A 25,301-nucleotide genomic window follows, 5' to 3' on the forward strand; every position below is an offset into this window, starting at 1 on the left:
TTAATCCTTTTAGATGAAGAATATAACCCAGTTAAAGTAAGCAGTAAAGATATTGGCTATTCTTTAAAATTATAAAATGAGATAAAAACATATCAATTGCAGCTAATTTCTTTGAATTTAACAGAATTAGAAATAAAAGACAACACTTAATTTTAATATATAAAGCATGGCCAAGATTATTTATTTAATTTAAACGGCATGCAATTACTTGGTATTCCATCTAAAAAAGTCAAATTTGAAATTTAAGCATTTTTTATCTAAAAAATTACTGGAAATTAAATTTTAATTGGCTAAAAGATTTATAATGTATATGTTAGTTTTAGAAAATGCGAAGTAGGAGAAATTTATGTAAAAATTTCAGACATAAAATATGAATGTTCTCCTTGTGGTGATAAATATTATTCATTACAAAATCCTATAAAAGATTCTAATTAAGCTTGTAAGTCTTGTCCTGAAGAAGGAGCAGTAAGCTGCATCAACAGTAAAATTGTTTTATAAAGTGGATATTGGAGGAAAAATAACTTTAGTGATATAATTATCAAATGTGCAAACAGACAAGAAAATTGCCATGGAAAAGAATAAGATGGATATTGTATTGAAGGATATATAGGTAAATAAATTTACATAAAGACTAAATTTAATTACATAAAATTGATTTTTTTTATCTTTGATAATAAAATAAATAAGAACAAATATTTTTAATTTTTCAATAAATTATTTATTTTTTTTTTAATTGAATTTTTTAAACATTTAGTTTTCAACTTTTAAATAATAATTAATAATAATAAAATAAAGGACCTCTTTGTGAGGTTTGTGATAGCTATGGAGTTGTTTGGGGGAAAAAATATGGTTATTTAGGAAACTATTTATGCAATTAATGTAATTAACCAGCTAGCATAGTTTTAAAACAACTGATACATTTGTTACTAATTTCAGTATATTTGATATATTCTATCTAAAAGTCAATAGATGTTGCTTCTAAATAAATTATATGCTAAACATTAAGAAGGCTTAATGTACTAATTATAGGTAAGACTGGTGAAAAAGATTAGATTTCTTTTTATATCAAGCTTTTCATCAACTATGTATAAGTCACATCAATAATCTAAAATTCGATTTTCAACTTTTTTGATATTACATTTATAGACATTTCAAGTATATTTGGTAGCCCTTCGTCTTATCTGAGTAACTCACTAGATTGCTTTTTTTCTTAAACGAATATTTTACCCATAGAATACCTTAGAGGTATTTGGGTATCTATCTAACCATTTTTCTATATTTTAGTAGCAATTGTATTGTTTACGTTAAGTAGTACTACAAAATTGAATTAGTAAAAGAGAAGAAGATTCTTTTATGCAGCTTACATATTTGGATTTATAGCTTTTTAATGTAATACTGCTACTCAGCTTGTTTTAATTATGTCATGTTCTTAAATTGGTGATGTATATTATATTAAATCTTAGTTGAACAAAGAATGCTATACCTAGGAGCACTTAAAATACACTCTTTATTTCATATTACCTTTATTTTTGTTTTGGGTAATTATAATCACATTATTCATTTTATGGAGAATAAGAATCAAAAGAAATAAATTAACAGAGCCAATATAGCTTTATAAATATGGATTCATTTGCGGAGATTATAAAACAGAATACTTCTATTGGGAATTTCTGAGGATTCTTTTAAGGCTTAGCATAGTGCTAGTGGGAAATATCTTTGCTGAGAACCTTTTAATATTGAAATCGAATTTTGCTGTTTTAATGATTCAAATTTATAATTATCACTTGATAAAACTGAGTCCATATATAAATAAAAATTCTCTAAAAATCGACTATTACTTCAATTAATGCATTTGCTTGCTCTTCCTTCTAAACCCAATATCATATTATACTTCAAATGTTGCTATATACTAAACAGCTTATATAGCTTAATTTATCATAAATTTAATTTGTTATGCCATGTTTTTGTTAATGGTAATAGGATTTGTTGTTAACAAAAACGAGAAAATAAATAAATATTTGACTTAACAAATTCCTTTCTTGAACCGTTTTTTACAAAAGCCTTTTGTAAGCTTTAAAAGATTTTAGCTATGGAAAAAAGTGAAGTAAAACATTTTAAATATTTTATTTTATTTACAATTAAAACTACTTTTCTTAATTTTAACAAATAGGAAACACTTTGATAAATATAAAAAAGTCAAAAAAGATGCATAATAAACTAAAAAAAACAGTCTTAGATCTATTTAACCAAAAATTTCATTGGGTATAAATGAAAAATAACCTCATGATAATAATCAAAATACTATCGATCTTGATTTTAATACTCCTAAGAATTCAGAAAAAGCCTTTATTAATTTGAAGAGCTCACCTGATTTTTATAAATCTGTTTAAAATATGAAAAGCTTAAATAGCTCTTTATAATCTCCAATCCATTCAACTAGACACATTATGCCTTCTTACTAAAAAAGCAATTTTAAAAATTTATAAAAATAAGAATAAAATAAATCCTCAATCAGCAATCAAATTGTTGGAGAACTAGAGCAAAAACCAAGTTAAAAGGAAATTGAAGATAAAAAGGAAGCTTAAAGTAAACATATAATTTCAGAGATTGCTTCTATATCTGATTTAAATTTGGAAGAAAACACATAAATAAATTAGATGTTTAATGCGGCTTTTTTTTAATCAAAATAGGAGCTCTTATAAAAGATGAAAGATGACATCTATAAAAATTAATAAAAAAGTAGTGAATGATTATCTCATCTCATTTTTTTGAGTAATTAATTAATTAAATTACATTCCTTTACTAAATAAATAAATATAGTTCTTCCTCAAATTTAAATGAATATACAATTAATTAAAAAAAATATATATATTTCATGTTTTTTTTTAAAAGAAATAAATAATGTAATTTATATGTATTTAGCTATTATAATATAAATTTTGATTTAGCTAGCTGAGTTTTTATTTAATTTTTAAAAAAATATATTTGGCGAACCAAACCTTAGATATTTATTTAATTAATTATTACATTATATATTAAATTTAATTAAGAATGGTTTTTTTAAAAATAAAAAATAAATTAAATACTAGAAAGAAGTAATAAATAATTTTTGTATTGATTTATTCATAAAAATAAATATTATGAATTAATTTAGAATTTTTTAATCAAAGATTCCAGCAAAAAACAAAACAAATAGTTTAAAATCAAAATTTTTATATAAAAGACATGTATGTATATTTAGTAAATTAGTTCCTTTAAAAAGAAATATATGAATTGAGCTTTGTAACTTCATAAAAAACCTTAATCAATTCTTTGTCTTGAAAGCAATAGGTCTAATTTTAGCTTTACTCAAGGAAATTAGTCCCCTTTTTATGTGCAATTATTAAAATTTATATGTTAAACTCTGCTAAAATTTCACATAGACTTCTGAACAAATCATTTTGTATTAGACATATTTATTCAGTTAAATAAACTATGAATTTAAGTGTTTATTTTTGTCTTAAAGCTTTTAGCTGCTTTTTATTAAAGAAATGCTCATTTTAGTCTATTTTTTATGGCTTCTTATTATTTTTATTATACAAGTGTTCAATATATTTATAATTTATTTGTTTATTTATTAGTTAGATTAGTGCTTATCTTACAAAGTGGTGAAATAAACCATTTTTTTCATATAAAGCACCTACATTTATTTAACTGTTACTTATATTTAAACTAACACTTTAGTTGTCTATATATTTTTATAAATTACTAATTTCGCTAGTTAATTAATTTCTAATATTTGTTTATATTTATAAATTTAATTTTATTCCACTATCATACTCTTCTTAAGTTTGGTTAAAGTCTTAGCATTGAACAAAATCTGTTTTTAAATCTATTTCTGACTTTTTTAAATTTTATATTTGACCAACTGAAGTATTATTTTGATTTAAAAGATTATTGCTATTTTCTTAGTTTTTATAGTTTTAATTATTTAAATGATTGATTTGAGTGATAAACATATATTTTTCATAAAATCTAGTTTGATTCATTTTGCTAAATTCCATGAATTCTCTTTGATTATTGCTATAAATATTTTCCTACGATGTGTTAAAAATTTAAAATGAATGATTTTGTTAAGAAATTTAAATATCTTGCTTTTCATAATAATTGGAAATTTCTAAAGTTTTAAAGATTTAATTATAATGAAAAAAATTTTGAGAAGTTTACCAAGAAAGTTCATAAAATAATTATTCTAAGGATAACTTAATTTGTTGTATATTTATTAATTCCATATATTATTAAACACATTTCTCTTCTTTTTTTATAATAGATATCGCTAATTTATCATTTTAATTTGTCAATACATTTTTAATCAGCTCATTTAAGATTATAAAATCGTTTTATTTACTTTGATCATAGTCTTCATCAATATTTTTTGAGAAGTACTAATCGCTTTCTTATGTGCTCGCTTCTAATGAAATTACAATTTAAATCTAAGTTTGATTGTTGAATCTTGAATACTCCTCACAAAGGAACTTATCTTAAATATGAAAATGTCTAAAGATTTGATTTAACTTATAAACTATTTTGAATGGCATGTGAGACATTAAATTTTTATTCTTTTCAAGCATCTAAGTTAGAACTAAGGAAGAACTTTTATATTTATTTTTAAATAAAAGAAACTCTGCATAAGTGAATTGAAAATATTAGGCTAAGATTTCATATGTCAAATTAATTAACGAACTCTTTTTCTTTTTATTCATTAAATTTTATAAATCTTTTGTTAATTAAGAACTGCTGATTTAACCTTTTGAGCCATCTTTTTTCTTAACTAAATTGAAGGAATTCATCTCATTTTTTTTAAAGCTATTTCTTCTAAAATTAGATATTGGTTATGATTCAATTTCATTTTCAATCTTTATTTTTTTTTTTGAAAAAAATGGCTTATTTTAAGGAGAGTGAGAAAAAGGACTATTATTTGCATTTGCTTTATTTTAATCACATAATTATTAAATAGAAGTCTTTCGATGCTATTTTATTGGTGTTTAAGCAAAAAATCTTTTTGTACTTTTAAATGGGCTTTTAGCTTTTATTTGATTGATATGATCATTTATTAGTGCACTTGACATTTTTTTTAAAATTTTTTATTGCTGAATTTCACTTTTATTTTTTTGTCTGATGCTTAAATCGTCCTCTTTACTTTTAATCTAAATATATTTAAGGATTTATTACACTTTTTATAATTTATATTCTGCTTTTGAGTTCTAAAATAACCTAAAATAGCACTTTGATATGACACAATAGCATAAAACTTATAAATTCTATTTTTATGGAAGCAGATCTGATTATCGCAAAAGATGCTGAACAAGATTTTTAATTTCAGGCCAAAAATTAAAGTGATTAAATTCATGTTTTTTGTGGTCTAAGTCCTCTTAAAAGGCTATTAAAGTTGAGATATAATTGAACTATCTAAAACACAGACTTTCAATTTATTCTATGATTTAATTTATATCTTCGTTTTCTTCATTTTATTCAACATATTCTTTGAAACCAGAATAACATCTTTATTCCTTGTTCTAAATTGCTTAGATGGTGATCACTTGCTTTTTTAGATTCTATTCAGCCTAACTATCTTAAGTATTCATATTGTTTGTTTTGGAATATTCTGATTTTTTAGCTTGATTGCTTAACGTCTTTTTCTTTCTTTCTGTAGATTTCAAATGGATTTAATTTTCTTAATTATTAAGATATTTTTAGCAATAACTATTTGTAGATTAAATTTCAATAATATCTTTAAAGCAATATGTTTGAAGTTCATGAAAGCTTAGCAATTAAGGGTTTTGAATTAGCGATTGTTAAATTTCATATTTAGAATACATAATTGACAAAGAAAAATTTTCAAGTGCTTAAAAATAATGCTACTGATTCAAGAGAATATTTCCTATATTATTGTGAATAATTCCAACTGCATAGTAATTCCCAAATTTCTTAAAAAAATCAACTCTCTTACTCAGATTAATAAGAGTCCTACCCTCATTTTCAACATAAAAATTTTCAGAAGTGTATTGAATTAGCTAAAATAGCTCATAAAAACTGGTATAAAGCATATTTGTTTCAAATGAAAGAAATATTTCATCAGCATTTCTTCCACACTCTAGAATAATATCAGATATTTCAACCATTCTGTTCAGCTAATCAATCTATTTCAAAATCCTTGTTAAATGAATTATTGGTTGATAAATTAAATTCTTTATTTATTTGATATAATAAACTGTTGCAATTATAAAAAATAGACTGAAAACACCTATTGCTATTTCTATACCTAGAAATAAATTATAAGAAAAAGTGATTAATTTATCACCTTGAGCTCTTAAATCTTCATCTGAGAGTATATTAATTTGCAAATAAACATATTCTAGCTACTAAGTATGATTGATTGAATTTTTGATCAAATATTTAGGTATATCATCATACCCTATTATTGGATTAATTATGACTTTATATAGAGATTAGTTTCTCTGATAATCAAAAATATCATGCTAATAACTTAAATCTATCATTTACTCAATCGAAGTGTAATTTTCTGTTGTTTAATAAACCCATTTATTATATTTAATATTTATTAAATCTAAAAAGCTCTACGCCTCGGCTTAATTTTATAAATATTTGAGCTCAACATCATAAAAATTGTCAATGCTCGATTGTGTTGAGTATTATTATTATTTGTTAGAATCGTATACTACAGATAGAGTTCTAGGATCAATGATATAATATTATTTTGAAGAATAAATCACATTTTAGAAGAAATATTGTAAATTTGAGAGCATTGCTTCTATGCACTGAACATGATGAACCTCTTCTTATTTCGTTTATTCATTATAAAATAATAATTTTTCACATGCAAATTATGATAAATAAGGAGTAACCATCCCTACTGAAATTTCTGGTGGATTCATAAAAAATGAAGTCTGATTAAGAGTATTTAAATACCAAAATCTTTATCGCGGATCATATGAAAATAAGTCAGAATTATCGCTTGGTTAATCAGAGACTTTAAGAGAAGAATTTAAAAAATTAGAAAATAGTAACCCAGATTAGGAAGTTCCTAAAATAACTTATTAGTAAGGTATGGTCTATACACTTAGATTTGAAAATTTAAATTAGTTATAGTAGCCAATTGTTTTTATTAGAGGGCTCAAATAAGAGGAATTAAACAAGCTTATTTTCTCCAAAGGATCCAGCTAACTTATTTCAGTCTTGCTTTTTACATACCTAAATTTAAATGTTAATAAAATCAATTTAAATTTACCAAAATAGATGCTTTTTTAAGCCATTAATTAATTAGTTATAAAATTAATAAATATTGTTCCATTCATTTCTTTTCAAAAGATTTTAAGACAAAAATTTAATTATTTTTTCTATTGATAATTTGTCTCAAAAATGGGGCATAAATTCTAAAATTCCATATGCGTTTTGTAATAAAAACTTTAAAAAGAACATTTATAAAATCAAAGATCATGTGAGAAAATTAATTTAAAATAAAAAATAATGAAATTCTATTTTAAATTGATCGTTTTGAGAAAATAAGTTATTATTTTTAAGGATAATGTGGTACCAACTATTTACTAAAAAGGGATTTTTCAAGCTCATCGTAGTCAAGACAGGATCTTCTTTTTGGTTATACAATAGAAATATATTGGTGAGCGCTTAAATATGATTAGGATTATATTTAACTTTTCCTTAAATAATCTTTAAATAATAGCTATTAATCTATTATAAATACACAGGGAATTTATACACCTCTTTACTTAATCTGTAAGAAAGAATTTAAGTGGATAAACTGCTAAGCATTATCTAATTCTCAAAGAGGTTGTCGGTGTATTAATTAACCATTTATTTTGTATAATACAATGCAATTTACTAAGCGATTATTGAGCTCATAAATGCTACTACTACTGGAATGCTTGCCAGTAAAATGATTTCGTAACCCATATTAATATTTCAAAGGGTTTTTATGAATAGAATGTATCTTTCTTAATTATATTAAATATAATGAAGGTAATAATTCATTCTAATTAATTAACACCTGAAATATATTAATCATTTATGAATTAATTAATTGCTTTTTACTTGTTATTAATTTTACCTAAAATTAATCAAAAGTATGTAGAACGAAACAAAAATTTCTAATTTTTGATAATTATTAATTCTAAATAAACATTAATTGAATCTCTTTTATAAAGTATTAATCTTTTCAGATTATAAACTTAAATATATAAACACTAAAGTACATCTTAAAAACAAAGAAAGTTTTTGTTAAAATTAACTTACTTAATTAAAATTTTATTATAATATCTACATAATATGCTAAAAGTATGATTAAAAATAAAATATTTTTATTTTTTTTTTTAATTTAAAGGTAAATAGAATGCAATTATTTTTTATTCAAATAACTTTTATAATTTATTACCAAAAAATTCTTCTTTATTAAATAAATTTTCAATATTTTTTTGTTTATATGTCCATTCTTTTTTTCGCATTCATTTTATCAAATTTCTAAAATATTTAATGCCTTTTCTCCAATATTTGACTTATGAGTTTTTTTCAATTTTAAAATAATAGTATTGCCAATTTCCAAAAATAATTTGTTTATGAATTTAATGAATAAAATTAGAATAAATTAAAAGTTATGATATATATATATATTTTTTAGTATTATCTTTTAGGTAGTTTTTATTTTTGATTCCTACAATATGAAATACAATAAAAATATCAATTAAAAGAAGTATATAACTGGACTAATCTCTTAGCTTTTAGAAGTCTCATTGTCAATTTCAATCTATTACTTAATTGAATACCAATTCCACTTTATTAAATTAATAAATAATAATGAAAGTTTCTAAAAAAAAAAATCAATTTATAAAACTAAAAAATTAAGCTTTATGAAATGAAATTAATTATTCACATTTTTTTTTGCACAAATAAAATGAATTGTTTTAATTACTTTAACTACAAGCATAGATTTTAGACATTTCCACATTTCGCCAAAATTAATGCAAACTAATATGCACCTTATTCAGTAATATAATTGTTGCTTTTTAAAATAAATTAAATTATTTTTAAATTAAATAGAAATTTCATATTTGCAATCTAATTATTCATTTTGAAATTTTATTTGGCAAATAACTAAACTGTTTTGATTACTTTAATTATAAACTTAGATTTCTGACATTTTTACAATTCAACAAATTAAATGCTAACTCATATGCACCTTAGTCTGTAATTAAATTGTTGCTTTATTATGTAAAATAAATTAATAAATTTATTTAAATTAAATTTGATTCTAAAATAAATATATTTTAATTAAAAAAATATTCATTATTAACAAAGAAAACATAAAATTTAAAAATGAATGTCGTTTTTACGATGCATTGAAGCTCAAATTTTAAAGTTTAGTACAATTCGAAAATACAGAACTTAAATCTTATACAGCAATAGAGTCAATATGATTCCAGCTTTATTTATTAATTAGTAATTTTTGAAATGAAAAAAATATTTATAATGTTTAATTTTAAGTATAAATAAATATTTCTACTCTAGATCAATTTTCAAAGTAATCAAATTCTAAAGCTTTGGTAAAATTTAGCTTAAATAAGTTGTTCCCTTTATGCTAACAAAGCAATCACTTTTAATATAAAATAAATATTGTATATTAGAGTAAATTTACTTAAGTGCCAATTTTAAATTTTTTTTTTTTCTAGTTTATGGTAATTTATATATATTTTTTTAAACCAATTAATGTATGTGGTTGGATGAAATATAAGAATTGCGATATTTGAAAATTAAATAGCATTTTACTTTAAATTCAAAGTAAGTTCTTAAAGATTATTGCATTAAACTATTGATTTACTCAAATCAAAAATGAAAGAATCACCAGAACTCAAATGTCTTTTTAGTTAATTAAAAATAAGTATTCATTCATAAAATTAGATTTTTAAAAATAAAAAAAATTAATTAAATTTGTTAAGGTTAGAAGAATATTTATAATAATTTAACTAGAGTGTTATTTTGAGAGTAAAATGAGAAGAAAACTCAGTCCTTAAAAACTTTTGAAATAAAAATATGAAAATTAAATACATTTCTTAGTAATTAATTTACCTTTTCAAGATCATATTCTAAATTATAGTTTGAAACAATTAATTACTTTTATTATTATTAACCCATTTTACTCAATTTAAAGAATTAATTAATTAATTAGCAATTTATTTATTTATTTAATTTATTATTATTTTAATGATTTAATCAAAAAGAAAATGTAGAGAATTAATTTATAATCAGGACATCAATTTAAAAAAGACTTTACTTGCTTACTTTATATCCTCAATAGAACCCATTTAATTTTTATTTTTTTGAAATTGTATGAGAGAATTATTAGGTTTAATTAAAAAAATACATTTAATTTTTAATAAATATATAAATTATGTGAAAAGACAGACACTAAATAACTTTGATTAAAATATTAGTTTATAAAAAATTAGAAAAATTATCTCAAATATTTAAAAAGATAAATAAATAGAAATTAAAAAGATGTTGAATTAAATAAAATAGAATTTACAGTTCACTCAATAAAGTAATTAAAGATTTTAAATAATTATTTTTAATAATTAAATTTTTTAATTTAAAAAGTTCTTATAATCTGACTTTTCTAAACATACTATCCTCTATTTAGATTTTAATTTAGAAAATAATTTTAAAAATTTAGTAAGCTTAATTTATATAAATTTATCAAAATATATTTTAAATTTATATTTTATTAAACAAAAATGCTATAAATAATTAAGACTTAACAAAATTAAAGGCATCTTTAACACAATGCAAAAATATCACAACCTTGACAATAGATATATCGTAATTTTTTTTTAGTTTAAATAAATAGTTAATAAAAATGATTAATTAATAATTCTTTGTTTTCACTTACTTTCTAATCCAATCGATTTAAGGTAATAAATATTTTTTCTAGTTTTTAAAGCAAATTTAAAAAGAAAAAAGATATTATAATTTTTTACACTTAGCACTTTATTTGTTATTATAAGATTTATTATTTCTTCATAATAGTTATAATAATATTGGAACTAAAGGAATTAATGTTATATATCCAATTATAGCTAAATTTGAAAATCTAACTGATTTAAGCATCAACATAAGGTATATTTAAATTAATATTCAATAATTAGTTTTTTTTGATGAAAAAAATAGGAAAAATAACATCTAAGATTAAGGTATTGTTAATTTAGGTACAGCTTTGTCTAAAATATCTAATTTACGAAGATTAAATTTAGACAGACTTTAAATAAATATTAATTTATTTATGAAACTTTTACTAATTAATTAAAACTAAAATTAAGGTTTAATAAAATTGGTTTGTCAAAAGTGCCTGACTTAATTAAAGAATTATCTAAATGCTCTAACCTTTATTTACTATCACTGACTTTAAAGTAAATATTTTATTTATTTATTAAAACCAAATAGATTACAATAATTTTTTATTTGCACAGAAATCTAAATCGAAATTTTATTCATTCATGAAATCCATTTAATTTATCCATTTTTGATTTTTAATTATTTAAAATATAGTGAAAAAGATAATATTGAAAAATAGAAAATAGACAGAAAGTTTTACAATAAATTAATGAGGCTAGTTTAACTATAAATCTATTGAAAATAATAATTTAACTTTCATAAAATTAACAATCGTTAAACATTTAGTATTTAAATAATTTTTATTGAATTAATTTAAATTAGAAATTATTTCTTAATATTTTAATGAATCAAAAAAAGTATGATAATAATTAGTAAATAAATCCTATTTAATTTGATAAAAAGATTATTAATTAATTTTTAAAAATTAATATTATTTATGCTATTTAACACAAATATAATCTCTTTTTAAAAGTGTATCTATTAATAAAATTAAAATGTTTATTCATTAATTAAATTATATTATTTTAATTTTTACTAGTTTAACTTTAAAAATTATTTTAAAATTAAATGAATTGACTTATTTCTTTTTAAAAAATGTATATCTTAGTAATCAATTTATAAATTTATTTTGAAAAATTGGTTTATTATTTATTTTATGGATTGATTTTTCATCCCATTGATTTATTGTTAATATTCACATAAAGAAATAAGACGGATTTAAATATTATTTGTTTTTTTAACTTGGATTCTAATTAAGAACCTAGATATAAATATTACTTCATTATTGATTTTTCAAAAAAATAAATTATTCATTATTTTAGTGATAAATAGTAAACGAGATAGGTAAAGAAAGAAATTAGTAGACCGTTAGTAAGGTTGTGTTGAAATTCAAATAGAAAGCATATTAATAATTAATTAATTAATAATTAGCTTGATTAGATATAAAAACAAAAGAGTGTTTTAAACTAATAAATAGAAGTTTAATTGTAAGATAAATCAATAAATAAATACATACATAAAAAGTAGCTGCAAACTAAATTCTAGATAGATAGATGAGTTACTTAAAAAACAGCAAGAAGTCCACTTAAGGCACTTAAAAGTAGCACGATAAAGAAAATAGCCATTCTTATCATATGCCTTAAAAAAGTAGAAATAAAATTATCAATTTATTTAATCATGAGCATAAGTGAACTAGCTACATGGAGTTAGCTATAAAATTTAAGCTTTTTTCAATTCTAACTTCTTTTATAAATTTATCTAAGAAAAAATAAACAGCTACTCAGCATTTTATAACAACTTTATAATGTCTTCATCTTTGCTTTTTTAAGAATTGACATTAATTAAGAAAAATATTAACAGTTTGTTTTTTAAAAATAACAACATACATAGGCTAAGTCAAAAACGTTAAGAGCATAGATATTTCTTTAAGCGTTTTGGAATCTAGCAAAGTTCAAAATGGTTCTAATGTTTAGCAGACACCAAAGGATTTAAATAGTAAATTACAAAGTCTTGTGTTGAAAGGACAAGTTCTTGATGACAAAAAATGTAATTAATGATTTTAAATATGTTAAAAAAAATTTTTAGTGATGATTTTATGACACTTATCAGTTCTTAGTGTTACTTTTAGAAGATTAGTGTTAAAATTTATATAAAAATGAAAAGAACAAAGTAGGATTTTTTCAAAAATTAAAAAGAATTATGAAATATTTTATTTTGGCCTTTTACTAATAAGCTCCTTCAGGATATTTAATTTCAAATATATATTGATTATTTATTGTTCAACTTTTATTTATTTTAAAAATTAATAGAAAATAATTAACTTGATCAAAGGCCCATTGAAAATATTGATAGCCCAAAAAACTCTACTCAGTTCAGCACTTCTAGAGAAAGTTTTTTCAACTCGCTTTACAACAAAGCAAAAGAGTTTTCAGATCATAAAGAACAGCTCAAATTTTAAGAAGACCAAAAAGAATTAAAAGAATGTGTATTTTCTCCATAAATAAATAGAAATAACTCTGAAAACAAGCGTACACTTGAAAATTTCCTTGAAGATTAAAAGAAATTTGAGATTAACAAAAAACATAAATAAACCCAATTAAAATAATTAGTTTCCTAACAAGAAACAAAGTAAGTTTTATTTATAATTTTATTCATTTAATAAATCTTAAAATGTCGATAAATAACCATATAACTTGGATAGCAAAAAATACTTATTCATTAAAATCTAAATATAATTTTCACAAAAAAACAGAGGAAAACTAAGATAAATTATGTTAGTACTTCCTTTTTCAATCAATCAAAATTTTATTCATTTTGTAATCTGATTAATTTTCCTTATCAAAATTAAATTAAAAATTAATTTTATAATCTTGATTTATAATTCAAAATAAAATGTCATATGAGTTTTTAAAATGATAGTCAATAATTCATTTTAAATAAATTTTATTAAATAAATTTCCTTTTTAATTATTTAGAGAACTCACTTTGAAGCCCAAGATCAATGAAACAAGAAGCCCTGTTGGAAGAGATAAGTCAGTACCTATACATGAAAGACTTTATAATTTGAAGGATTTAAAAAATAATTAAGCATCATTAAATAAACTAAATGAGATTGTTGGAGGCAATAATGATAAAAGATACTAAAGCCCAAAATAAGCGCAAGTAAATAACACAAATACTTCTATTTTGCTAGAAGAATCAGGTATGTTTTCTCCTAGGATTAACTCAAAGAGCAAAAGTTTGAAAAGAAAAGATCATATTTCTGTTATTTTATATAATGATGCATAGAGAAGACATCAGTAAAGCAGAAGAAACTCTTAATAAGAAAGAAGCTTAAGCTCATACAATAATAAAAATAGCAGCATATCTAGCTGCAGCATTTCTTTAAACGAACGTTCAGAGTAGGTTTATACTTATAGCTTCGTTAAACTATTCTCAAATGTGTGGAATTAAGTTGTTCCATAGACAGAATCTTCCGACTAGACACCAGCTCATCAGAATTGCAATACATAAAGAGTTGATTACTTGAGAATGAACTAAATCTTGGAACTTCTTCTATTTATCACCCCTTCTTCACAAATTAATAACCAAACTAAACTAACCAACCCAAATCTTGCAAAAGAAAGAAGCCTTGTATATGATATTTGGTGCAATCTAAAAGGAGATAAGTTTAGAGGAGTTTCAAAAAGAAATTTTGGATTATTTTTATTGTATTTACAAGGAATTAAGAACCCAAATGTTTTAGAAGAATTTGCATAAATTTTCCCTAGCTCATGCAAAAACATTCAAAATCTTAAATAATAAAGCTCTACATTTAATTTTGAAAGTGCTGCTGAAATATCTGAAAAAACATCGCCAAAAAACTTTACTCCAATAGGTTCAAATATTAGAAAGGTAGACAAAAAATAAAAATTATTTTTATTTCAATTTATAAACAAACAAGCTATGTAATTTTCAATAGATTTGTCATTAGGATAAATTTATCTAGTGAAATAAATTTACATTATTTAAAAACCATTTGAATATTTTTTATCATTCATTAAATTATTAAATATTTATTTTATTTATCAAGATTTCTTAAATTTCGATTGTGAACTCTGATGGAAATTCTGTGATTACAAATAGGATAACAAATGTAGAAGAAGAGGCTGCTAACTAAACTTAAACCAAATTCTTGAACTAAGATTTAAAATTCTAAGAGGCTATGAATAAATTATAAGAAAGGACTAAAAACGAGTAGTAATTTGAATAAAAAAAAGTATATGGATACTTTGAAGGTGAAAACTGGTATGTTGGCGAAGATTAGTGCTCAATTCAAATTAAGTATGATTTACTAATAAAGAATAGACTAAACTAACAATAAATAGGTAATTTGAGTCAAAGAACTATAACTGAGCAAAAAAAGGCAAACTAACCATAAAAGAAGAAAAACTCTACTTATTTGAGCGGAAAGATTATTTCTATTGATCTTAAGAAACCCTTAACACCAAATCAACATGTAGATCTTTTAGTAAAGCAAAGAAATATGTAAATGAAGAGGCATGAAGATATGAAAAAAGTACAAAGTGAAAAAGAGCTAGAAGAGTGCACATTCTAGCCAAACATAGAAAGAAATAAAGACAAATTATGTAACACAACTATTGGAATGTAGTCATCTCTAAATCTCTATAAGACGATGTTTAAAACATCATCTTAAAAAAGAGATAAATCTACATATGATATAGAATATGAAAAGCAATGCGATGAATGTACTTTTACTCCTGACATATCTTTAACAACTAAAACTTTCAATAAACAAAGAAAAATAACGGATTAATCATCTATAGTAAATAGAAAAGACTTTGTAACAAGTGTAGAAAGAATTAAATAAGGTCGCCAAATATCTTAAAACACCTCCCTGATGTTCTAAAGAGGCTATCATGATCTTCCGAATTTCTAAATGATTAGTTATGTCTCAAACACTTCAGATAAATAAAAGCAATCTTTTTTCTCAACCTAAGGTCCTTTCAGAACTTTTGGTAACATTTCTTGTTATAAATAAATATTTTACTAAATAAATAAATCAACTAACTAATTATTCATGAGTATATTTATTTTAATTTTTAAATAATTCTAGATTGAAGGAATTAACAGTCTACCTACCTGTATTTATGCCTCCTGACTATATTTTTCAGCTTAGAAGCTATTTACTTCTAAATAAACTAAAAAATTTATTAAAATATAATATAATTTATTAATAATAACTATTTATTTGCTATTAGTTACTTAAAATTTAAAATATTATAATAAAGAATAATCTATTTATCTATTCATTCATTATTTTAATTTTATTACCATTAACATTATTTTCATTTTAATATTTGATAAAATTAAAAACCAATTTGAATTTCATCAAAAATTATAATTTAACTATTTTAAAAATTATTTTATTAGAATTAATAATATTTGTATTTATAATCTAACAAAAAATAACAAAATTACTAAGATTAAAATTTTGTTTATTTATTTTATATAGAAACTATTTATTTATTTAAGTATTTGTATAAAATCGAATATATTAATTAACTAATTCATTTTTTAGATTACCAACCAATATTTTTAATTTGGTTAAACTCACTTTTTAAATATTATCGTGAAATAATTCGATTCTTTTAATAAACAATTCAAGATTGGGAAAAGAGGGTTAAAGAAGGAAAAGACATCACTGTTATCGAAGAAGGAAGAGGAGGAAATGGTATTTAAAATAAATCAATTTAATTCTAATATTAAAGTTTTGTTTTTCAATAAATAGATTTCAAAATTCTATTTGATGCTTCTATATTATCTAAATCAATATACACTGTTTTCAATCATGGTATCTAATTTCTCATGATATATAATTAATTAATAAATAGAAATTTAGAGTTTGCAATTTATAACTCCTCAAATTCCTTAATAAAGAGTTTAATTTTTAATTAAAATCTTTTATTGTTTTTTGGTAAAAACTGAGATAATTTCATTTATTTAATAAGTTATTTATTAATTTACTAAAATAAATTTGATTCATAAATATAAAAATAATAATAAATCTATCTATGTTTAAGGTTAAATTATTTTATTACAAAATATTATATAATAAAACATATTATTTTCTATTATTTAAATATTTTATATTTATTCATCCTTTTTCACAATTTGTCTATCACCATCAGAAGTTTAGGACAAAGACAACTAATCTTTTTAATTTAAGACACTTGCTTATTATTTTCAATTATTATGATTCATTGATTTCGTTTACTCTTTATTATGTTAAATTAAAATAAGAAACTAAAAAAAATTAAATAGAATAAAATTTTTTGATAAAAAATATGTTTAAAATTAATAAAAAAACATTATTAGAATATAAAAGATAAAATAAATAAACCAAATAAAAAGGCAATAAAAAAATTAAAGAAGCTTTGTTATTTTAAACACATCTTTATATGTAAAAAATAACAATCCAAAACAAATAAACTGAATTTACCCAAGTTGAAGTGTCAAATTAGACAGATTAATGCAATTCTTTAAAGCAGAGCTTAAGCCTGATGCACCTTAATCACCAATTTAATTGTAACTTTTTAAATATTTAAGAAAAAAATTAAAATTAATTAGTAATTTAGGAGAAGAAAATGAAGAAAAAATAAAAACAAGTTCAAAATAAAAAAAATAAAAAGCAATAAGCAAATTAAAAGAGCTAATTTGTTTAAATTCAATTTTTTTAGTAAATATATCACAATCCAAAATAAATAAACTGATTACCCAAGGTGAAGTGCCAAATTTGAGAGATGAGTGCAATTTGCTAAAGCAGAACCTAAGCTTGATGCACCAATTGCACCAATTTAATTGTAACTTTTTAAATATTGAAGAAAAAAATTATAATTAATTAGTAATTTAGAAGAAGAAAATGATGAAAAAATATTAAAATAATTGTATTAATAAATAATAAAAACTAATATTAAAAATGAAAAAATTAGTTAAATCAACAAACATAGAACAAAAATAAACACAAATACAAAGAAAAAGAAAAGTAAATCAAATAAAAGCGATAAGCAAATTAAAAGAGCTATATTGTTTTAAATTTAATTTTATAAGAAAGAATATCACAATCCAAACAAATAAACTGAATTAACTCAAGATAAAGTGTCAAATTTGAGAGATTAGTGCAATTTGCTAAAGCAGAACCTAAATCTTATGCACCTATTTCACCAATTTAATTGTAACTTTTTGAATATTAAAGAAAAAATTTATAAATTATTAGTAATTTAGAATAAAAAAATGAAGAAAAAATATGAAAATAATTGAATTATTAAATAAATAAATGATAAAAGTAAGTAAATATTGAAATTAAAAAAATGAATTAAATTTAGAAAGATAGAAGAAAAGATAAATACAAGTTCAATAAAAAAGAAAAAGAAAAGTAAATCAAATACAATTCAATAAAATAATTAAAAGAGCTGAATTTACCTAAGATTAAATGACAAATTTGAGAGATTAATGCAATTAGCTAAAGCAGGACCTAAGCCTGATGCACTGATTACACCAATTTTATTCCACCTTTTTAAATATTGAAGAAAAAATATATAATTAAATAAATAGTAATTCAGAAGGAAAAGATGTTGAAAAAATATGAAATACCAAGAAATGAATTAATAAATAATAAAAGCAAATAACGAAAACAAAAAAATCATTTAAATCAACAAAAAGAGAACAAAAATATATACAACTACAATAAAAAAGTAAAAGAAAAGTAAATTAAATTAAATAAAAATAAAATAAAATAAAAAATGCTAAGAGTTTTATGTTTAAAATTGAATTTTTATGGAAAAATATCACAATCCAAAACTAATAAACTGTTTTTATCAATTAAACATTTTAAATAATAAAAAATGGATAATGAATGAATTTAAAAAATGTAAAATGAAAATTAAATTAAATTAAAATAACTAAAAAAACATTTTAAATAAATAAAATGTACTATAAAGGATAAAAATAAAATTTTTAATTAACTGAAAGTTAAATATAAAAAAAATATTAAATATAACAATAACATTTATAAATTAAATATACGTCAGATTAATATTGACAGCCTAATGAGATTAAAGTGAAGAGTTTAAAAACTTTTTTTATGAGCAAAAATAAATTAAAATTATATTTTAAAAAAATAAATAATTACTTCTTCTAATTTGTTGTAATATTAAATCTATTATATCATTTATTTTTTTCAAAAATAGTCAATAACAATTAATCGAAATTTAATTAATTATAAATGGAAAAAAGAGCAAATAAATTATATGAATTTATAAATTTGCATAAGGTAAGAGATATCACAAAAAAATTAGTGTAACATTAATTAATGAATTTTAATATTTATATTTAAAGTGTGTTCTTAAAAATATAGTAGGAATTAGATATTAGATATAAAGTATATTGATAATGCAAACTAAATAGAATAAAATTAATTTTTGACATATTTATGTGTATTTTTTTACCAGTTAATTAATTAGAAAAAAATTAATTAAATATTCCAGTATATATTGTATATATATATATACTCTGATTTTTTTTATTTCCTTTTAATTTATTTTTATGTTTAACGTAGAAAGGCATTTTTTTATTTAATTTAGGCTTTCTTATCATTATTATTTTAATTTTAAATTATATAATCGAATTTTAGTTTAAGGATTACTGAGATGATTGCTCAGTTTAATCAAATTACCTTAGATTTAAATAATCTAATTAAAAACCTAAATCATCATTTATTTATCTAAATAGTAAAATTGTAATGCTTTTAAATTATTAATATAGATATTTTTAGATGCTTTTGTTATGTAGGCTTTTCAATTCAAATCTAAAGAAAAAGTATTAAGAATTCAACCGTATGAAGATCAAAGAAAAAAGTTTGTTTAATTTTAGTAGAAATAGCTGTAGCAGTAAGCAGCTGCTCTACCTATTTCAAAACCATAATTACCATAAAATTTGGAAGAATCAATACCATTATAGTTGAGCTTTAATCCTTAGTTAAAAGTTATACGATTCTCATAAAATTTAAATCAGATGCCATTACAATTAAGCAAGAAAATTTCAGTATTTTAATCATCTTAAGACATAAATAAAGTAAATAGAGAGAGTATTGTTGTTAAAGATTTATTTAATTTTTAGCAATCAAGACTTAGTAAAGAGCTTCGTTAAAGCAAAATAGACTAAGTCTTAAATTTAAGCATACCTCTTGAAGTCCAATCATAAATTTCCTTTACAAATTTAAAAGATGTAAACAGTAGTTGCTTTATGAAGCCAAATGAAAAACAGCAGGAAGTAATGATTAAAAAAATTAAAATTAATTAATTCTTCAAAAATCGCCCTAATTCTGCTCAGGCTGATGCTGAGAAAGATGGATGGAAGAATAGAGAAAATGTTAATAAGATTAAGATGACTAATAGTAGAAGTAGTAGTAGCAATATAAAAAATAGAAATAAGTATTGTATTAGTCCAAATAGGACAGAAAGAGTTTTAAAATAAACACAGCAGTAGGTTGAATAACATAATAATTTTGTTAATTAATAGATTTAAAATGAGAAATAAAAATCAGAGTAGAGAAAAATAGCTAAGCTCTTAAAAAGATAAGCTTCTCTAGAGTAAAAAAATGATCAGCAAGAGTAAATAAATTAAGATGATTAGTAATAAGTATAATAAAACAATGAAGAACTAATTAGTAAAGAACGATAAGAAAACAAATAAGAAGAATCAATGCATAATATTTAAGAAGATACTCAACAATAAAATCCAAGTGTTCCTTAAATGGAATCAGAAAAAAGCATCTCTAGTACTGTAATAAAAACAAAATACAAGCTCAAATTGAATCCTAAAATAAGACCAATGAGTCCACAAGAAAAAAGTCACTATTAGAATATAAAGTTCTTAAATACAGTGAATAGGCCTAGTTCTGCGGATCAAGATGACAGTTTGCATACAATAAAAAGGATTTATACCTAATCAAAAAAAAATTAAATATAACCTGATTTGACTAAGCAAGCAGTTACAACTCATGACTAGGCTGCTTAATAAAAGTTTAGAGAAATATATAAAAAAATAGACAAGTCAAAAGAACAAATATCTTATTAAAGTGAAGTGGAGACTGCTCTACACTCATTATTGTTTAAAATAGATGAAAAAAATAGATTGCCAATGAAATATGGGATAGCTCAACAAAGAAAAAATAGCAAAAAAATTGATATAAGGTATTATTTTTATTTCCATTTACAAATAAATTAGATTAAAATATTCTAAATAAAATTAGTATAAAAACAATATTTTTATTGAAGCTTTTTTTAATTTTATATATCATAACATATTTTAAAACTTAAAAAATAAAGATACTTTCTTTAATTTAATCTTTTTAAATATAAATAAAATTGATATTATGTAAAAAAATAAAGCTACTACAATATTGGAGATTAATCAGTAGATATTTTTTGTGCAGGATTAAGTAAACTAGAAAATTTAGATACTTTGAATTTAAAACATAATGGTTTCACTGAAAAAGGAATTTAGTAAGTAATTAATTGTATGGAAATAGATGTTAAAGAGTTAGATTTGTCAAATAATCAAGTGACAGAAGAAAATATAAATTCAATTTTGTAGAAATTTGTTGTTGATTAGTACAACTTATAGGTTTTAAAATTAGAAAAAACTGGTTTAGGAGATTAGGGTGTGGATATTTTATGCACAGGTCTGCAATATATCAAAAGCTTAAGGATACTTAACTTATCTTAAAACTGCATAACAAACAAAAGCTGTTATAGTATTGAGGACATGATACATAATTTATTTAATTTTAGAGAACTCTACTTATATTGGAATAAGATACAAGGTATTTATTTTATTTACACCTTTTAGCTCCTCTACCTACATAATTATAACAAATCATCTTTTTATATAATTATATTATTTAAATTTCTATTTCAAACATTAATTAGCTAAAATTTCGTTTATCAACTTGTTTCATACTTTTTATTTAAATAGTTATCTACAAACTTTTAAATAATTTAATTGCTAAAATTTAGAATTTTACTTTTGGAATTAAGTTTTATTTGAACTTATTTTTTTAAATAATTTGAATAAAATAATATAGGAGAAGGAGGTGCCCTAATAATTGATGCTTGTAGAGAAAATGGAAGAATGAAAGTGTTAGATTTATCACATAATTAAATAGGCTTATCATCTAATTATGATCTTTTTAATAATGCGTTTAGGAAAATTTGTGAGGCAAATAACGAAACTTCAATTTGCCATTTGGATTTAAGCTATAATTAATTTAGAATTTAAGACTGCCTTTTTTTATCTAAGGTTATTAAAAAGAATACTTCTATAATAGGCTTTCATTTTGCTGGACATGACTGCTTTATCACATATTAAGGATTTATAAATCAATGTTATGCTAAAGATTTATTCGATGCAAATAATGTGCCTGATTTATCCAAAAGAATCGATGGAGTTAAGTAATTAATTAATACTTTGCTTTAATTTAATATAATTACATAATATTTTTCCTTTAAAATGATAAGGTTCAAAGGATATGGAGAACACAGATTAATGAAAGAGTTTCAAGAAGAATTACCTATCAGGGCTGGAGATAACTGTTGGATATGCGAAGGTTGGTATGAACACACTTTTGAATGGACTGTTAATTCAGGAGATCTGGAGAATATTGAAACTATTTACTTGCATTTAGAAATTGATGGCTATACAGCTCTAAGAATGAATGATGAGAGTAGTAACTACGGATATTTCTATCTAGTTAGGATGGTACCTCCTAAATGCTAGATTAGATATTTCTTTTCTTTAGATGGAATGACTAATATAAAAATTGCTAAAGATTAACCAATGAGATTTGAGGAAGTAATCAAATCTTTTCTCTTTATTCAATAGGAAATTGGAAATATTTAAAATATTTTTATTAAATTAATATTTGATTAATAAATTATTTTTATAAACAAACAAACAAATTAAATTAAATATTAATAAAAATTTAGAAAGGGATTATAGTAAATTTCACTTCAAAGGAGATAGATCATAGCAAAAAGTCTTTCATTTTAGAAGATATAATTAACAGCTAAAGAGATTGGGAACAACGGAAAGAGAAAATTTAAATATAATTAGATGCCTCTTCTAAAGGAAACTTTAACAGGAAGAAACTAGACGACCTTTCTTAGTTTTAAAAAGAGGAAGAAAAAGCTATAAAGAAAGAAATGGATAACGTTTAATATAAGTTACTTGGAAATTTGATTATTTTCGATAAGCCTATCAAAAAATAAAAAAAATTAGAAATTAAAACTTTTAATATCATCTAAACTAAAAAATATTTTAATATTTTCTCGCTAAAAGCCACCGAAAAAGCGCCTTAGTCTCCAACAAAAAATAAAAATTTGAACACGAGTGTTCAAAAAAGTACAAATCTTAATATAAGCGTAGCTAATGTTACCAATTAAGCAGATTTGATTTATATTCCTTAAATCAAACTTCGTCCCAGGATGTAACTTTAAGGAAGAGAATAATTATAATTAGCAGCTTAAATGTGGGACTTTTAGTAATCTCTCTTTAAAGATTTCAAACTAGAAGACGAAGTAATTTAATTTAAATATAATACCAATCTTTTTTTACTACAAAATATTAAATTACTTTCTAAAAAATATTTGAGAATTAACAAATATTTATCAATTTTTAGATTCTCAAATATTTTTTTTTGAATTGAATTTTAAGAACAAATTTAATTTAATTTATTACATCTATTTTTTCATCAAATAAAAATATTATTAAAATGCTTATTATAAAATAATTCATAAATTTTATTTATTTCAAATTTAATAGAGCTTGATGAAAAAGTGCTTTGAATTTGATTGGGAGTGCTCAAAGATTAACTAATTTATAAGAGACGAAAACGATTTGTAGCTCGTAAAAGAAGAGCTTAGAGGTATTTATGTTCATATAAAAAATGCTTACAGATATCTTGCAGCTGTAGGAACAATAATTGATGTACCATGCATTATGATGAATACATTTACAGATTTTATCAACAAAACAAATATTATTGATAATTTAAACTTAAAATTATCAGATGTAGATCTAAAATTCGTTGTAACAAAAACAAGTAGTAAAATTAAGAGAAACCCTAGAAATCCAGAAAAGGGCTTAATTAGATATTAATTTATGGAAATGATTGTAAGACTAGCAGAAGATAAATATATTAGACATAAAATTACAAATAAATATTCATAAGCTTTGTCTTTGCTGCTAAATGAAGGATATTTAAACGCCCTGAGGAGGTATCAAACAAGTTAAGCTTGGCGCTAATCTAATTTGTGGAATGAAAGATGCGATTTTTGTTTTAAATATTATAATCCAATCATTAAAAACGTGTTTAATAAATACAGTGATCCCTTGAAAAAGAGACAATTTATGGCTTTCAAATATATGACCATGGAAGAATTCAGGTCTATGTGCAGTGATGCTGATTTAATTGGAAACAGATTTACTGAAAGAGATGTAAATGCAATTTTTAACTTGAGCATGATGACTTAAATTGATGAGATTAAGTATGATAGACATTACTAAATGGGTATCACAGAGTTACTTGAAGCTTTATCCCGTTTAGCAGATAGGTTGTTTTATGAAAAATTGGATTCATTTATTAAAGAAGTAAATAAATTTATCTTGTTTTTTTTCTCTTTAATTATCATTTATAAATTAAAATAATATTTTATTTGAAATCGTTAAATTGATATTTAAATGTAAATAAAATGCTAATTATCAAACAGTGGAAGGAAAAATAGCAGAGAGGCTAGTAGCTAAAGCAATAATAAATGTTATAATCATAAGCTTAATAGAAGCAAGAAGAAAAAGCCTCTAAAAAGAAGGTCAAAAGAAAAGATTCATCAGTTATTTTTTCTGATAGTGACTTCGATCTTGATGAAGGAAGTAGAATGGAATTCGAAAACACAAGAGGTTTATTCTAAGGAGTTTAACTCCACCATAAAATAGAGTCATTGCTATTTGTTTTGTACTCATAATGTGTTACAGATGATTTCAAAGAGCAATTTTCATTTCCTACTACTACCATATTTGTTGAATCTTAAAAGCACAAAAATGGAAGGACTCATTGAAAATACTCTAATCAACCTAAAATAAATTAAATTAATTTTAAATATAATAATATTATCAATAATTTAGTGTTTATTTTAAATATCAATTAAAATTTAATTAATTTTAAAAGTAAATATATGAAATACATTAGATATTTACCATTTATTTTGAGTAATAATTGGTAATTA

At 21.8% G+C, this 25,301-nt stretch overlaps 6 protein-coding genes across 6 annotated transcripts; 3 read left to right on the forward strand and 3 right to left on the reverse strand. All coding sequences in view use genetic code 6, as the record gives it.

Annotated features, from left to right (window-relative positions):
* Nucleotides 1-198: 198 nt before the first annotated feature.
* Nucleotides 199-2,716, forward strand: TTHERM_001058781 (transmembrane protein, putative; the record flags this gene model as incomplete). Its single annotated transcript, XM_012795240.1, has 5 exons — nucleotides 199-610; nucleotides 796-879; nucleotides 970-2,104; nucleotides 2,171-2,586; nucleotides 2,691-2,716. 5 exons carry the CDS (start codon nucleotides 199-201, stop codon nucleotides 2,714-2,716), a joined length of 2,073 nt encoding a protein of 690 aa, XP_012650694.1.
* Nucleotides 2,717-3,203: 487 nt separating this feature from the next.
* On the reverse strand, nucleotides 3,204-7,971 carry TTHERM_01060770 (tetratricopeptide repeat protein; the record flags this gene model as incomplete). Its single annotated transcript, XM_971409.2, has 2 exons — nucleotides 3,204-7,251; nucleotides 7,595-7,971. 2 exons carry the CDS (start codon nucleotides 7,969-7,971, stop codon nucleotides 3,204-3,206), a joined length of 4,425 nt encoding a protein of 1,474 aa, XP_976502.2.
* Nucleotides 7,972-8,751: 780 nt separating this feature from the next.
* On the reverse strand, nucleotides 8,752-10,203 carry TTHERM_001060771 (kinase domain protein; the record flags this gene model as incomplete). The annotated part of the gene is made up of 8 exons (XM_012795241.1): nucleotides 8,752-8,845; nucleotides 8,984-9,073; nucleotides 9,184-9,273; nucleotides 9,405-9,494; nucleotides 9,575-9,664; nucleotides 9,838-9,927; nucleotides 10,036-10,085; nucleotides 10,138-10,203. 8 exons carry the CDS (start codon nucleotides 10,201-10,203, stop codon nucleotides 8,752-8,754), a joined length of 660 nt encoding a protein of 219 aa, XP_012650695.1.
* A 2,309-nt stretch (nucleotides 10,204-12,512) lies between these two features.
* On the forward strand, nucleotides 12,513-16,080 carry TTHERM_01060780 (hypothetical protein; the record flags this gene model as incomplete). Its single annotated transcript, XM_971410.2, has 6 exons — nucleotides 12,513-12,606; nucleotides 12,850-13,005; nucleotides 13,269-13,587; nucleotides 13,935-14,853; nucleotides 15,032-15,977; nucleotides 16,076-16,080. The coding sequence occupies 6 exons, from the start codon at nucleotides 12,513-12,515 to the stop codon at nucleotides 16,078-16,080; spliced, it is 2,439 nt and encodes an 812-aa protein (XP_976503.2).
* Nucleotides 16,081-18,670: 2,590 nt separating this feature from the next.
* On the reverse strand, nucleotides 18,671-19,027 carry TTHERM_001060781 (transmembrane protein, putative; the record flags this gene model as incomplete). The annotated part of the gene is made up of 1 exon (XM_012795242.1): nucleotides 18,671-19,027. One exon carries the CDS (start codon nucleotides 19,025-19,027, stop codon nucleotides 18,671-18,673), a length of 357 nt encoding a protein of 118 aa, XP_012650696.1.
* Nucleotides 19,028-19,775: 748 nt separating this feature from the next.
* TTHERM_01060790 (hypothetical protein) lies at nucleotides 19,776-25,149 on the forward strand. Its single transcript, XM_971411.2, has 7 exons — nucleotides 19,776-21,212; nucleotides 21,411-21,844; nucleotides 22,106-22,472; nucleotides 22,539-22,872; nucleotides 23,007-23,597; nucleotides 23,842-24,669; nucleotides 24,789-25,149. Exons 1-7 carry the CDS (start codon nucleotides 19,804-19,806, stop codon nucleotides 25,131-25,133), a joined length of 4,308 nt encoding a protein of 1,435 aa, XP_976504.2. The 5' UTR covers nucleotides 19,776-19,803; the 3' UTR covers nucleotides 25,134-25,149.
* Nucleotides 25,150-25,301: the final 152 nt, after the last annotated feature.

The sequence above is a fragment of the Tetrahymena thermophila genome (assembly GCF_000189635.1).
Source record: "Tetrahymena thermophila SB210 genomic scaffold scf_8254828, whole genome shotgun sequence".
Classification (NCBI taxonomy): Eukaryota; Ciliophora; class Oligohymenophorea; order Hymenostomatida; family Tetrahymenidae; genus Tetrahymena; species Tetrahymena thermophila.